The sequence below is a fragment of the Mizuhopecten yessoensis genome, unplaced genomic scaffold (assembly GCF_002113885.1).
Source record: "Mizuhopecten yessoensis strain PY_sf001 unplaced genomic scaffold, ASM211388v2 scaffold11073, whole genome shotgun sequence".
NCBI classification, from domain to species: domain Eukaryota; kingdom Metazoa; phylum Mollusca; class Bivalvia; order Pectinida; family Pectinidae; genus Mizuhopecten; species Mizuhopecten yessoensis.
The window spans coordinates 340,362-356,464 of NW_018408866.1; the positions used below are offsets into that span (position 1 = coordinate 340,362).

The following is a 16,103-nucleotide window of genomic DNA, read 5'->3' on the forward strand; positions in this document are numbered from 1 at the left end:
ATGTTTCGTCCTTTACAATATCAATAATAAACGCAATTAAAGAAAATGTATCCACGTACCCGAATGAGATATTATAGTATCGCATATTCATTTCAATGTACTAAATATATGAAATGTACATGTGCGTTTCCTTACTATATCTGAAACTCATGTCGACACCAAAGGGAGAAATATAAACAAGATCAGAGTTTCAGAATATTCTATCGTTACCCATTGTTGTGTTACGTGCGTTTGTCTAGTTGTAGGCCGTTTTATCATCTCTTCACAACAGAATCTCAGAAGTAAGCAGCTATATAAATGTCAATACCTATCTCCATCTATAATCAGCCTCGCCTCATTCGTTATCCATGTTCTCTCATTGAAACACAATACGCAATACATTTAAAACGTGATATCGGACACTGCCTACACTTATCTTGGAATTCTATCGTTACTATTATCTAGCATTGTTGAACCGTCCCGGCTATTTGTTACCATTTGTTTATTAAGTACCGAATGCACCTATCGGTTGTTCGGCGCTTTCAACGATCTTTGTTTAAGACATGTTTTGATGTCGTGTGTTAGCTGTACCGTTTGTATGACACTGTTCTTAGTGTTGATCCAATACCTGACGGGTCGTTAGAACAATGAACGTATTTCGGATAATGTATTTGCCACATTACCATGTCCAGAGTTTATGCGCAGTATTTGCTTAGTTTCACGTTTGATAACTGAAATTTGCGAAATACGAAAGCCTGGGAAAATTTAGTCAAGATTTAATGATATCGCCGAGAGATGTGTATCCTGAATATTTAAATATATTAATAGACCTATTAATCGTTTGGTTCTGTCAAGCTGTGGTATATCACAGTGTACACTTTAGGATACCCTTGATGACAAGAATGGCTTCAAGAGAAATCCTGTACTTCTATGAAAACATACACGGATCTACAATATGTTTGCTGTAGAAGGAGTGCACAGTTAGTAAGTATTACATGAACTTTTAATTACCTTAGAACGACCGGTTTATAACTGGATATCTCCTACTAATCACCTTAAGACATTTACTCAAACTGTTCAACTTTCTTTATTATAACCTACATCTTATCAATACTTGTTACAACGGAACGCACTACTACATTTAACATTGTGTCGAATTATATGTCAGCGAATGTCAGATTGATAAGTTATTCAGAAGATTTGTTTTACAAATAGATACACAGTATTTGCTTTACCAAGTATTATAATTCCTTATTTCGTCATTTTCATGACATTCTTTGTGTTGTATAGCTGTTTATAGGACGCAAAGCACACACACACCCACACACACACACACACACACACAACAACCTGTGCAGTATATACGTATACACTATGATGTATTTGAATAAGATCATGTCCTCGCGATCGTTAGCTTTCACTGTGTAGACAATCAGATATACGATACAGGTCACACGTCCATTGCTAGGCAAACATGTACAGCAATAGAGTAACTGCTCCTATACAACAGCATTGTTGAATATTTATGTGTTATAAAGTTTAATTATCTTACTCTTGATTTACATAAAACTACAGAGACACCGTAGCAAACCTTTGTCTCCGATTTAAATCTTAAATAATACGAACGGTAGCTTGTCTTCAAAATTAAGAAATCTTCTAATCTATGTATTCATTTATTCTGTTTCTTTTTGCATAGTAAACCCCAGCTCTGTCAGACTAAGAAGATTCACAGGGACACAGTAGATTGATCAAGCCAGCATGAGCGACGACGTGGTGTGGGGTGGGAAGAGAAATAAGCGCATGAATGTCGAGGAATTAAGAACTGACTACAGTGGTGTTTACCTACAGAACGAAAAACTCGAGCAGGCCTTGAACAGGTTCTTAGAAAAACTTCAAAAAGATCGAAAACATCTGAGTGAACAACATGAACAGGAATTGTTCCAGGTAAAGAAGGAAGTGGATAGCATGAACGTATTTCTTCACACCACCAACAGTTTGGATTTGTTTAGCCACCCACTAACGGCTGCTAATACTATTCGCATCCCTGTACCAAAACGTCCCGAACTCAACCGGGATCCCACAACATTTCCTGAAAAATGGTTCACATCTGTGTTTGTTCCAACCGATAAAGAACTGATTAAGATTAAACGACAGAGGTCTACCCATCCACCATTACCGTTCATCCGTAGAAGCAAGACAGACATGGCAAAGAGGAAACAAAAAGAAAAAGAAGAGAAAGAGGAGGAGGAGGAGGAACGTTCAAGTTTCATTAGTAAGAAGGCATCAATAGAAGACAATGCCAAATCATTAGGTATCAACAGAAGCAAAACCGAAATAGGCCATCATGGTGTTGCAATACCTATGTTTGGACAAACGCCAAACGAACAGAGAACCAGAGACACTTCCAGACTTTCGTTGACGAGGAGTAATCGAGGAGGTGCCTCTATTTACGCGGGACAACCGAGAGATTCCGTGGCATCTGTGACTCGAGAGCAAGGTAACGTTCTTCCTGAATTTATGGCACAGAGGAAGCGTGAGGCGTCTGCAAGGTCAAGGTCGCATAGTCAGGGAAGTTCTCGGTTCGCCCAAAGGGGTAGGGAACCATCTGGTCGTTCCATCGCAAGAAGCCTGGGCAATCGAGATGATGGTGAACTGAGACTACCCCATGTCACAGATGGAGGACTAGACGAGTTACTCGACATGGAGGCACCAACGGCAACGGTGGTAACACGTTCTGTCCGAGAGCTTAAGGCCATGGCTCTTAGCAACCAGAACAATAAATTACCAAGCAGTGAGATGCTGAGAAATCAAAGAATGCTGGACAGTACGAAACGCAAGGATGACAGGATATTAACCAAAATGAGAACTTTTATAAAAACGTTCGAGGAAGAAATGGGAGAGAAAGGAGACGACAAACGGTCTAAGTTGGTGGATTTTGTGCTTTAACGAGAAAGTGTAAACTTACATACATTTCCACATTCTGATCGGAAGAAATCTGAGGATATGATTGCAATGTATTTGTGTAGGTAGAGGTATACTTGGAATTCGATGATTATTAGGCTTGGCGATCAACGCTGAAATTCACCCCAATATATACATGTGCTTTTGGTTTTCTTTATATTTTCATCAAACAAAAATAATATTTATGCACCAAACTTTTAATGAGTTAAGATGACCTATGCATGTGTGATGAGTATGCATATATAACGCTTACAGTAGTAGATTAGATTGCAACCAGATATGTTTTAACACAGCATTGCACATTTTTTAATTAAAGTGTATGTTTAAAATCATATTTGAATCTTCAGGTTACAGAATTAAAACAGATTCCATAAATATCATGAATATATTCAGCAATTTGATTTCAATGTAACGATTCTAATTTTTGAAATATTTTATATAGGTCAGTGTACAATGGACCCTTAAACCACATCATCCAGTTTTCTCATCTTTGTTTTCTGAATTTTGTTAGGAGTACTGAAATCAATATGCGACAATCATGAGTCCACCTAAGGTTTATAAATCAAGGTTAACAAAACTTTACTAGTATGCAGTAAAAAAAAACTTACTTACAAACATGGTGTACTTATACAACAGCCAGCTGTTAACAGTATGATCAGTAGTAGCACAGTTTGATACACCAATAAATACATGTTCTGATCAGCTAGGTTCACCTTTTATATCTAAGTATAGCCAGGGCAATGTCAAGATCACTCTCAGTTTATTGACTTATATAACCATCGGTGTATAGGTAAAATGTTAGCGCTTGTTTCCCAATTTCTATTCACAGGAATAAAATGAAATTTAAACTAAACTTAAATAACCAAGAAGATTTAAATCAACATACTAATACAAACGTAATAGAAATGTGTAATTCCAAGCGAAAACTAGTTTGATTTTAACATTTAAACTAACAGTGTTTCAAAAATATATACATATTGATAAGAAAATGTAACTTAAGTATGTTCAATTGTATCCATGATATCTAACAGTTTCTGTACAGTTCGTGTTTGTGTGTCATTCTTGTTACTATGTCTATTTAGAGAACAATCTGTGATATGTATAATTATGATAAAACAAATACTCAATTTTTGTTAATTTAAATATGCTTCATCCACAAATACTGCATGACTTCAAAATTATATATTTCACGTTCATTTGCTTTGTCGTATTAAAATAAACAGTCCTGACTGAAAGCATTTCTTCTGAACTATTTTTGCTTTCTTCATTTTACAAAACATCAAATAACATCAAATTTATATAAAGTATAAACATTTCCAGATGTTAGCCTGATCAAAGTCGTTATTGTTTAATTGTTCCATTTCTGTATTATAATAAAAAATGTATTGCCCTTGTGGGTAGGGATTTCCCTCAGATTTCACATGTCACATGGCCAATAAATGTATAATTAACACTGCAATTCATTGTTATATTATGAATATGCATACCATATCTTGTTAATCTGTCTCCAACAAAACCAGAAACTGGTTGTTGGATAAAAGTAACAGCCAATACTAATGTCATTGAAATATTATGTACTTGTATTTCATGACATGGAATGCTTTTTCTAATAAATAATTTTCAGCAAAACATTTGGCTTTTAAGGTACTGAAAATTTAAGATATGTTAGTTTAAATATCATTTGTAATATCATATTTACATCTGCACACATGTAGACACTTAGCGACAGCCAGATTATAAACCAGACTGACTTCACTTCAAGTTCTGTATCAAAACAGAAAATAGCATAGTTTTATAATGGTGTTTCCTAAAATGAAAGTACATGTAATTCAAAATTTGGATAGAAAGGCTGCAATGTCTTTCACTGCATGTACTGCAATATCTAAATTAAATGCCATGTATGATCAAAACAATATTCAACTTCCAAAAATATAAATACGGAATCACGCGATTTAATTAATACACTAATCACATGTGTGAAATCATTTGACTGACTTAATTTAACATGAAATAACACACGTACATCTCAATATTATGGCAAAATCAAGATGAATTTTAGTACACCCTTTGACGTGTGTTTTACAATTGGGCTATTCCAATTAATAAATACATGCCCCATGGATGGGTATTAAAATAAGACCATTTAATATGTCCTGGTCAGATGTTAGAAAAATTGCCTAATATCTTTTTGGTCATATGCAGCAAAACTGAACAAAATCTGAACCATGTCATAGTTTCTTGTAATGTAAATCTGGGTCTATTTGGAAAAATGCCAAAAAATATGTGGTTGGGCTGTTAACCCATTGTATATTACACTGGTAAAATAGGGTAATATAAGTCAAAGGGAGGTAATTAGTGTACAATTGCATAACACTAATATAATGTTAGTCTTACATCATTGATAATTAACTTCAAAAAAAAAATAAAAAAAATTCCCTTCAATAAATTGTATATATATGTACTATCTAATACATATATTTGATATTACGTACAGTACAATTATGGCAGGGACTTGTATTTCAATGTCACATATATATATATTTACATATAAAAATTTAAATACAGACATTGTTATTTATATATACTTGTACAAGAAAGAGAAAAAAAAAAAGTAAAAAACATAAACCATAATTTTTACACTTTACCGGTATTGAATATAAAATATTAGTTAATATGTCAGATTGCGGTAAATTATCACAGGGATTGCTTTGATTTTCATTTCAATAAAAATGCCCCAAAAAAACAGGAAAAATATTATCAATTTGCTTGTAACAATGACTCATTATTAGGATTTACTTTTTTGTGATCTTAAAATGGAATGTAGTTCATGAATAAAACCACCATTACTCAGTATTTGCTTCTGTACCAACCACCATTCTCATTTCAATATAATTATATTTCCTCATCGAAATCTATCAACCCCATAGAATTAGACCATCTCGTATCTTTTAAAAACAATCTCTTTCCATGTTTCACTCCTCGTCTGACATTTTATCTTCGAATTGTAGAAGTTGGTCAGTACCATTTAGAAGTAGAAGTATAATGAAAAACTTTGTAATCATATGAAATTCATAATCATCTCAATTCTTATATTATATTTGTCTGTTCATAATGGCTGTTTCAGCGTAAGGTCCACTAGAATAGGCTCTGCTGGTTATCACAGCGGAACAATGTGTCTAGGAATTTGATTCGTCAGTTTATGACGGCTGTTTCAGCGTAAGGTCCACTAGAAAAGGCTCTGCTGGTTGTTGGGTTCCGACCAAATGCTTTGTGCTCTACAATGAAAAAATGTACTTTTTGATATTAAAATATTTTATCGTATCTTTATTGAGTATTTATGATCATTGATTTTAAATGGTGAAGGGGTGTGGTTGGATATATTCTTAATGGTGTGGGGTGTGAGTAGATACATTTACTGGTTGGAGGACACTAACAGGTAGGCCCGATATATATTTGTGTACTTACCGGTGAGGGAACGTGGTCAGAGAGTACAGTACAATCCACTTTGTGAAGGAAGAGAGCCACATACATCTGTATCTCCATCTGGGCATACCACCTGATATATGAAAAACAGTTGTAAGTTTCAAGTCTTTAAGAAATATATGAACTAGGTCATGTTGTGCCTATATTTAAGCCACTGCATTTTCAAATTACTGTTTTAAAGTTGCTAATGATAGATATATTATGGTGCAGACTGGAAAATAATTCTGAAATAAAAACATCAAATCAGGTATACAAATATTTTTCTATTACAGTGTCCATTCACAACGTAAATGAATCAAGGAAATAATACAGGACAAATGAGATCCAATGTTTATTTTCTCAAGTTCAAGGGTTCAATAGCCTTCCCTAGGATGTAAAACATCGCAACATCCAGAGGATTGCTGTTAAAAAAATTGCTTATGATTTGAAAGATTAATATCATTTCTGTAAATTTGTTCCTTATAATCCCCCGGGAAGTAACGTTATCACTTATTTCATACAGTCTTTAGTGTACTTTATATATATTGTCAGTCTACTCCATGATAATAGTCTAGTCAGCTATTACATTGATAATATATACCATCAAGTGACATCAATGAATTGGTTTTGTTTTGTTTTGTTTGTTTGTTTTTTATGTCCTAATAACAGCTACACTTGTATGGTCATTTAAGGACATGCCAGGTTTTGGTGGTGGGGAAAGCCGGAGTTCCCGGAGAATAACCACTGACCTACAGCCAGTACCTGGTGACTGTCCCACGCAGGTCCCGAACCCACGACCCAGTGGTGGAGGGCATTGCTGGTAGCAGAGTGTCAGATGACTTAACCACTCGGCCACTGTGGTGGAGGGCTAGTGGTAGCAGAGTGTCAGATGACTTAACCACTTGGCCACTGTTGTGGAGGGCTAGTGGTAGCAGAGTGTCAGATGACTTAAACACTCGGCCACTGTGGGGGAGGGCTAGTGGTAGCAGAGTGCCAGATGACTTAACCACTCGGCCACTGTGGAGGTGGGCTAGTGGTAGCAGAGTGTCAGATGACTTAACCACTCGGCCACTGTGCCTTTAAATTGTTTTCATTGTGATGTCATAATTTCAATAATGTTCCTAAAACAAATAGTGGATAGAGATTTACAGAAATCCTATGTATTTGAGTTAAAGGTGATTATTAAACAATTTACGTAAGACCCGTCCAAATAACACATTGTTGTATTTCACTTTAGACTGCAACACTACTTTATAAATAACTAGACTTAACTGGAAGAGTGGGATTCACCGATACCATCACCACCACTCCCTTACATATTTACAAGTCTGGAGCCCATTCATGAAATATTGGCTTAGATATGTGACACAGAAACCTGAATTACACTTAATTAAGTACTTGAAACCTGAATTACACTAAATTTAGTACTTGAGGGCAATGTTAAAGGTCAAATTGAGGTCACAGTGACCTTGTTTAAGGTTGGGACACACTGCTCTCCCATGATGAACCTACACATAACGTTTGATGCCTATTCATAAAACAGCATCTGAGATGTGCTCCGAGACGTTTTTTTGAGTACTTCGATCATGTCAAGGTCAATGGTCAAATTGAGGTCACAGTGACTACTTTGTGGGCTTTGACATACCATCTTCCCATGATGTACATATATAAAAAGTTTGGTGCCCATTCTGATACAGGGGCTGAGATATGCCCGTAAAACCATGAAGTCAGTCAGTACAGACCGACACAGGCACTGACGAAGTGAATACTATATACCCTGATGAAGCAGGAGTAAAATGTGTGTGAACATGTGTTCAGTATTCAGTGTTCAGTATCCATGCCACCTACCTTCCAGGGCACTGGTACCTCCCACCACCAAATGCCACAAACCCATCTAAAAATAGATTCTTTTCCAGGTCAGCATCTTTCCATCTATCCTAAACAAAGAACAAAAACAAATCATAACATAAACTTTCAAGAAAACAATATTTTATTAAAAGAAAAGAGAAACGTTTTTTCACTGAAATCCATCGACATTATCAAATCATTGCACATCAAAACAATCTTCAATTCCATGAGACTTTAAAAGCATATGTCATCCCTTATCAAGGAATCAAATCATTTCTTTAAAAATTGTACTAAAGCTTGCAATCAAAAGAATAAAAGCAGTCTATGTAATCAACTTACTGGCCTGAATTCCTCACTTGCAGTGAAATACTTTGGGTTGCGATGGGCCCAGTAAGGAGATAACATCAACATATCACCCTCCGGTATCACCATTTCCTGTAAGGTGAAAGGTCAATAACCCATTTTGAAAACAAATGTTAAAATATCACATTTAAGCTGCTCTGTACAATATATTAATAAATGAGTGAAAAGGCAACATAAAGGAATTTCAAAATTAAAAGCTGAGGTAAAATTGGGCCAGCCAAAAATCTTGTTACCTTAACTTTGAAAGCCTTGATAACCCGTCGGGTTATGATACCCACAGGTCTTAGACGGATTGCCTCCAGGACACACCATCTCAGGTATGGCATCTCCTTGATTTGCTCCTCTGTGATTCTTACCTTGCCTGCAGACAAAAATGTTACTGGTGACTTAACATTGAAAAATTATATAAGTATACATTGAAAATAATACATGTGACAATACCTGGGAAATAAAACCTATGACATTAATACCTGGGAAATAATACCTGTAAAATAACTTCAGAAACAAGAGGCCCAGAAGGATTGTATCACTCACCTGTTTCTTTTGTTACATGAAACTGACATATAAGTAACTTCAGACCAAATTTGGTAACTCGAACATAAATAATTTTAACATCTTTTAAACAGTTCATAAGATATTGTTGTTTGAAATTTGAAATTTGAATTTTATAAAGCTTTTAACCCAAATTGACATTTGACTCCGGCTAGAACTTAGAGTTGAACTTTGACCTCATAACTGTAATAAAGAAAACAGTTCGCACTACTGGACTATATAACATACCCAAATATCATGACTCTAGTCCAAATGGTTCTTAAGATATTGTTGATTGAAGTTTTTAACATATTTGACCCCTGTGACATTTAAAGAAGTTCAAGGTCATTTCAATGAAGAGACTTAAAAGTATTCCATCCCAAGTACCTACTGGCCAAATAGCATGACCCTGGGCATTATTGAACTTGAGAAGAAGATTTTTAAAGCTTTACCCCATGTTGACCTTCGGCCCCTGACTAGCACTTAAAGCTGACCTTTGACCTCATTACTGTAATTAAAAAAAAGGTTTGCACTACTAGTCTACATAACATACCCAAGTATAAGGACTCTAGTCCAAACTGTTCTTGGGATATTATTGTTTGAAGTTTTTACCATATTTGACCCCTGTGACCTTTAAAGTAGGTCATGATCAAGGTCATTTTAACGAGGAAACGTTATAGCACTCCATCCCAGGTACCTACTGGCCAAATAGCATGACCCTGGGCCTTATGGAACTTAAGAAGATGATTGTTAATGGTTTTAACCAATGTTGATCTTTGATCCTTGACTAGCACTTTAAGTTGACCTTTGACCTCATAACTGTAATAAAGAAAACGATTTGAACTACATAACATACCCAAGTATCATGACTCTAGTCCAAATGGTTCCTAGGATATTGTTGTTTGAAGTTTTTACACCTGAGAAATAATACCAGTGACAATACCTGAGAAATAATTGATTTGTCTATATATCTGAAATATATAAAAGATTATCAATTCGCTATTTTGATATAAAATCCTTTATCAGTCTTGATATCTGAGGAATGATATCATACAGGTTTAGAGAAGACAAATCAAATTAATCATATAACTTATATAATCTAAATTCTTTTACAGAAATTATAAAACTCTATTATTAAGTAACATGGCCATTTTACAGCTGATTGTAAAATTAATTATTATACTGAGAAGTGTGATGAGTGAGTATGTGTGAGAGTAGTATACAGGATTTCAATATGTATTTGCACTTCATTTGTATGATAAACTTTGAAAATCCAAAAAAAAAATATAATAACATAAATGCAATGATATTTTTTAGAATTCCTTTCACAAAAACAGCTCTTTGTGAACTAAACACAGTCCATACTCATTAATCCAGGGACCAATACCACTTCCCAGTCTGTGGTTAAGTGGAGCCATTGGACCTGTTCTTGACCTTATTAAGGTCCCAGTTGTACTATTTATATTCTTAATTAAAAATCAAAATACTGATTAAGTTTTAAAACATTTCTATTGCTAGGTGTTACACATGCAGATTTTGATACTATAGGTCGTATATTTTGTTAGACAGTACACTTGCCTAGTTACATGTTCTTCATAACAAACATTTGTTTGTAGAGTGGGATAACTCATTATCAGATGATACATGCTTTTTTTTTTATTAATCACAAAATTTTAAATCACTGAGAATGGCAACAGCGTTTACTTAGTTTTGTTTTTTAAATACATGTATCACCACAGAAAAATAAAACATGTCTTGAGAAGATGGTTTTGATAGAGATAATTGAAAGGGATATGCCTTTTTTTTTTTTTTACAATTGATGTTTTCTATTTTTGTCCTGAAAATGATGCAAATCCATACAGGCTGTCAACTTGTCAATGTTTGTCAACTTATCTTTGGTTTTTCTGTTAACTTTCTCTTGCATCATATACTGCCATAAAGATTGACCAAATGTATTCAAATGCATTATCTGAGTTATGCCAATCAGACTGTAGGCTCTAAGTTATATATACCTTTCTCTAGTGTTCCTAAGGTGGATACTAGCTCCCTTTTCAATTTAGATAAAACAGTCTGGTCTGATAAGATAAAAACCAGGCACCAGAAGGTTATCTGTAAATTAATGTAATCAAAAACTTTATGTAATGTGAGAAATATCTGAATACATAAATACTTATATATATAATTATCTATACATTGCTTAGCATCATTCAACCATTCTATTATCAATAATTATCAATTTACATGTTGTCAAATTGAAAATATTAAGATTGTACAAGAAAGCTTTCAAGAACAAGATTACACAACAGAATATCCAGCATAAAATGCTTTGAGGTACTTTATTTATATATGTAAAATATACTATTACAAGATCTATCTTAAAATCCAATAAGATGCAACATACAAGTACTGATGTATAAAAGGCTGTCACACCACAATTAAGCACAGGCTTAAAAAGTACATTTAACTGCAGTGTTAAGTAAGCTTTTCTTGTCAGGAATTTTGTGTAAAAATATTCAAGGGTTGAGTTTGTCTTCCACTGGGTACAAACAGTGTTGGGGAAGGCCGTAGAGCATAAACTTTAATAGGACTCACAGGAACAGCATTGGCCAGAGACGCCCACAGGAACAGCAGGGCATAGTTAGGGGCATGTTTATCATCCACCAGATTTAGAAGTGTCTGTAGAACTGTCTGCGGAAAATATAATGTTAGATTACATTTTACAATATTACTACAGAATCATATAAAATTACATATCTCTGCAATAATATAAGTACATTCAGTTATTGGGCCCTTAATTGATCCACAGCCCATGGGTTTAACATCCTTCATTTAATTAAATATATTGAATTTTTTTAACCCAGGACACTCCAAATGAAAACACTTCAGGTATTCTGTACTAGTAGTTTTGTAAAGGAGAAAGATGACAATGGACAACAGAAAACAGATAAAGGACCCAAGAATTAATCAACATTAACAGCTATGGTCATTTAAGGACGTGCCATGTTTTTGTGGTGGAGGAAAGCCGGAGTTCCCGGAGAAAACCACCGACCTACGGCCAGTATACCTGGTGACTGCCCCATGTAGGCCTTGAACCCGCGACCCAGTGGTGGAGGGCTAGTGGTATCAGAATGTCAGACGCCTTAACCACTTGGCCATCGCAGCCTCCAAATTTTACTTTGAAACATCCTGGCTATAGACTATAGTCTGCTCAGAAAACTTAAAATAATAGGTAAATCCTTTACACATTTGAATCATTCTTGGCAAAACAACTTGAAAACTTATGAAGACCAGTGGATTACACTGATCAACACACAAGCCAGATCTAGAGAGGCTTACATTTAATTCTAAAAGAGACAATTTTTCTAATCCCAGTTTCAAGAAACATGTTATAAAGAAAACTGTCTAAGTTTGAAAATATTTACCTCATTTTCAGTCCTTTTCTTGTTTTTAATACCTTTGTACAAATCTTTAAACATCCCAACTAACTGCCATTTTGAAGAAGTCCAGTCCCTGGTGCAAAATCATTTTAATATTATCATACATCATGTAATACTAGAATGGAATTTATATTGCATTGAGTGGTAGCTGTATATAATTCTAAAAGCTTTTTATTCTGCTTATTCTATAAACTGGCATTAAAAAGATGAAACATATGTTCTTATTTTGCTTATTCCGTCTTTGCGTATTGCAGAGTTATCTTCTCTTGGGAGCAGGTATTGATTGTTACGTCATTGGTTTGTGTGATAAAATTACATCGTTTTCTCAAAAATTGATGGTGTTGCTCTCACAAACCAATGATGTAACAATCAATCCCTGCTCACAAGAGAAGATAACTCTGCAATTCGCAAAGACGGAATAGTTTGAAACACATGATAACAACAGTTTATTAATTAAATTTCACAACAAAGCGATGATTCCTGATCAATATATATTGGTATAATCTATATCTGTGATTTCAAATTTAAGTAAAAAACAAGGTCAGTAGTTAAATGCTCAAATTTAAAGCTAAGTCCATATGTATAAAGAACACAAGGTAGACTTACCTAATCATAAAGGAAGGCAAACGAGCTCCATACTCAAATAACTCGTCAAACAAAACAAAATTCTTTTCCAAATTCTTGAATTTTGTCTGAAAAAAAACCCCAATCCTATTTGTGTTAATTTATTCTGTAACAGCCATATATGTTTCATCTTTATCATAATTTCTGGATACTGCAGCCAGTGGTCATATTGTGCAATTTAACACAGATGTACCGTATGTAGAAATGTACATGCACACATGAACTCACTTGACAATAATAATTTTTCTAAGACCAACACACGGTTCATTTGTTTACACTTTCGTTAAAGGATAGGCTTTTTGGTATCTAATTACAAATCTGACAGATATACTATCTGCTTAAATAGCGAAATCCTGTATTTGCTATATAACGTGACACGGTGGCGAGTGCCATTATAGGCAGCACTCTACAGATATTTCTTGGTAGCACTCATGATTGTCTACATGAAAGCTAGCTGTTATAATCATCTAAAATGAAGTAAGATGGGAAAAAAATACATTCATTTTCTTCTGTAAGGAAATGTTCGCCTCTTTTAACTTACAAATATGATGTTACGTATGTTACATGTATTGTCCTGCGACTAAAACAAACACAGAGCTGAAACAAGGTGCTCTAGTACCACATGTGCCACCCTGCATGATCAGTATATGCAGGAAAATATATCATTCATCTATGATCAAGCACATTCCTAGTGTCATGCCAGACCCTGAAATCTCAGTTCTGAAAATCAGGTCATGATAATGTGAAATATCTTCACCACAGCTTGAACGTTTACAGGCCCACTGAGTACATACCATGTCAGTGGTGGGGAGGACTCCGGGCCCAAACAAGTTATTGATGACAGCCTTATACATGGACTGTCTAACTACTTGGTGGAGGTTACAGGCACCTTAAATTTAATCAACATATGAAATGTAAATGTTTAATGCTGAAAGCCTGAATTGATATATAAGGCATGTGTTTTATATGTTACAAAGGAAAAATAAAAAAAATATGACTTGTGTCTATGAAAAGAGCATCTCACAGACAAATAACGCATACTTTTTAAATAATGGTATAATGGCAATATATCTCTGTAAAAAATTATCAGATCAATATGTGTAATGATGAACAACTGATGTTGGTAATGAATGAGGTAATCTGAAGAAAATGTCAAGGTTAAGATGAACAGCTGCAGTCATGATGATCAATGTAATAAGATTCATGACAAAAAATCTACTCTTTAGAAACCAGATTATGGCCCATTCAATCATTGATAACATTTTAATATGATGACTAACAGACTTGATCTGTGACCTCTTGGTGAACTGATCTTTGAACCGTTGGTAACTTGACCTTTGGCAATTTGTTAACTTTTGACTTTAGGGGTATACTGACATGATGGTGGTATACAATACACCATCCAGTCATGACATTTGTATCTGTGATTTTCATATAAATGTATTGGGCTTGTCAAGAGTTATGGTCCTGACAAGTATAAAATGGTTTAACTTTTGACCAAATTGCTATATTGACTTTTGATAGTTTGCTATGACTTTGATGGTATAGATATAAAGGTTGTGTGTTTGACACACTGTGAAGTCATATGATACATCCATGAAGTTTTGTCCAAAAAGGACTGAGCTATTAAACAAAATCATGGCCCAAATAGATTATTTTAAAATTTGATCTTCACATTGGCCTTGACCTTTAGTTTGGAAATGAAAGTTATAAATGACACACCAACTGGTCATGATATATCCATCTATTAGTTTTTATCTATAAATATTCAGCTGTTCAGAAATCAAGGCTTGGACAATCATTACAATGATCCCATTTTAAATTAATCTGAATTTCAGACATAGGAACAATCCTTAAAAGAAAAGAAAATATCTTTTTAGGCATTAGATGGGATGTCAATGTCTGACTGACAACTAATAAATCTTAATCACGAATCAATAGTTCTCTCTTGAGTATCACTCTTTACAAAACAATTAATCTTTGATTTTCTTCTTCACCTTTAATCGACACTATTTCATCAATCTCCTTGTCAAACTCTTGGCAGAGATCGTCATGAAAATACACGAGCCTCGAAGAGGCCAGTCTACCCTTTACCATGTCATGGACTTTTGTATGGAACTGGAAAAATGACTCCTCACTCACTGATGCTGAAAGTAAATGAAAGCTTGGTGTGAATTCCCATTAATGATACCATGAATCGTTTCTGGTTAAGGCAAATTTGAGATAAATAAAAGTGAGCTGCTGTCAAACTTAAAATATCTGTCTGAGTGTTATAAGATATATATATAATATAGAACATGCATATCAATTTTTTTCTGAAATATCTACTTTCTGCTTATTCACTGACGGTGAATACATTGAGGAACACACTTGCTGACATCTTTAATACTGTTGTCTTCAAAGGACATGCAGGTATCAGCCTAGCGACAGGTCAGGTTGTTTTTACCTGAGACAGATCAAACAGCTCGCTGCGTGACTGCCTTTAATTTTGCTATGACAGGGGTGCAGAGAGCAAAAGTGTGACATATTCCAGGGGTGCAGAGAGCAAAAGTGTGACATATTCCAGGGGTGCAGAGAGCAAAAGTGTGACATATTCCAGGGGTGCAGAGAGCAAAAGTGTGACATATTCCAGGGGTGCAGAGAGCAAAAGTGTGACATATTCCAGGGGTGCAGAGAGCAAAAGTGTGACATATTCCAGGGGTGCAGAGAGCAAAAGTGTGACATATTCCAGGGGTGCAGAGAGCAAAAGTGTGACATATTCCAGGGGTGCAGAGAGCAAAAGTGTGACATATTCCAGGGGTGCAGAGAGCAAAAGTGTGACATATTCCAGGGGTGCAGAGAGCAAAAGTGTGACATATTCCAGGGGTGCAGAGAGCAAAAGTGTGACATATTCCAGGG

General features: G+C 35.0%; 2 protein-coding genes across 3 annotated transcripts in view; one reads left to right on the top strand and one right to left on the bottom strand.

Annotated features, from left to right (window-relative positions):
* The first annotated feature begins 496 nt into the window (after positions 1-496).
* Positions 497-3,032, top strand: LOC110465362. Of its 2 annotated transcripts, none has more exons than XM_021521125.1 (2): positions 497-963; positions 1,676-3,032. In XM_021521125.1, exon 2 carries the CDS (start codon positions 1,738-1,740, stop codon positions 2,923-2,925), a length of 1,188 nt encoding a protein of 395 aa, XP_021376800.1. In that variant the 5' UTR covers positions 497-963; positions 1,676-1,737; the 3' UTR covers positions 2,926-3,032. The 2 variants fall into 2 exon arrangements, with proteins under 2 accessions (XP_021376800.1, XP_021376801.1); XM_021521126.1 differs by having other exon boundaries at positions 497-959.
* Positions 3,033-3,126: 94 nt separating this feature from the next.
* The window catches only part of LOC110465361 (24-hydroxycholesterol 7-alpha-hydroxylase-like), an 18,879-nt gene continuing 5,902 nt past the window's right edge, over positions 3,127-16,103 (bottom strand). Inside the window, exons 3-13 of the mRNA XM_021521124.1 lie at positions 15,203-15,352; positions 14,000-14,094; positions 13,188-13,273; positions 12,567-12,654; positions 11,737-11,832; positions 11,157-11,253; positions 8,847-8,974; positions 8,590-8,685; positions 8,251-8,339; positions 6,406-6,496; positions 3,127-6,215 (exon numbers count right to left, since the gene is read on the bottom strand). Coding sequence (XP_021376799.1) covers positions 6,138-6,215; positions 6,406-6,496; positions 8,251-8,339; positions 8,590-8,685; positions 8,847-8,974; positions 11,157-11,253; positions 11,737-11,832; positions 12,567-12,654; positions 13,188-13,273; positions 14,000-14,094; positions 15,203-15,352 — 1,094 coding nt within the window. The 3' untranslated portion in view covers positions 3,127-6,137. The remainder of the gene's footprint in view (positions 6,216-6,405; positions 6,497-8,250; positions 8,340-8,589; positions 8,686-8,846; positions 8,975-11,156; positions 11,254-11,736; positions 11,833-12,566; positions 12,655-13,187; positions 13,274-13,999; positions 14,095-15,202; positions 15,353-16,103) is intronic.

Bases quoted from the DNA above. Each gene is read 5' to 3' on its own strand.
- LOC110465362 (XM_021521125.1), top strand. From the start codon at position 1,738: ATGAGCGACGACGTGGTGTGGGGTGGGAAGAGAAATAAGCGCATGAAT.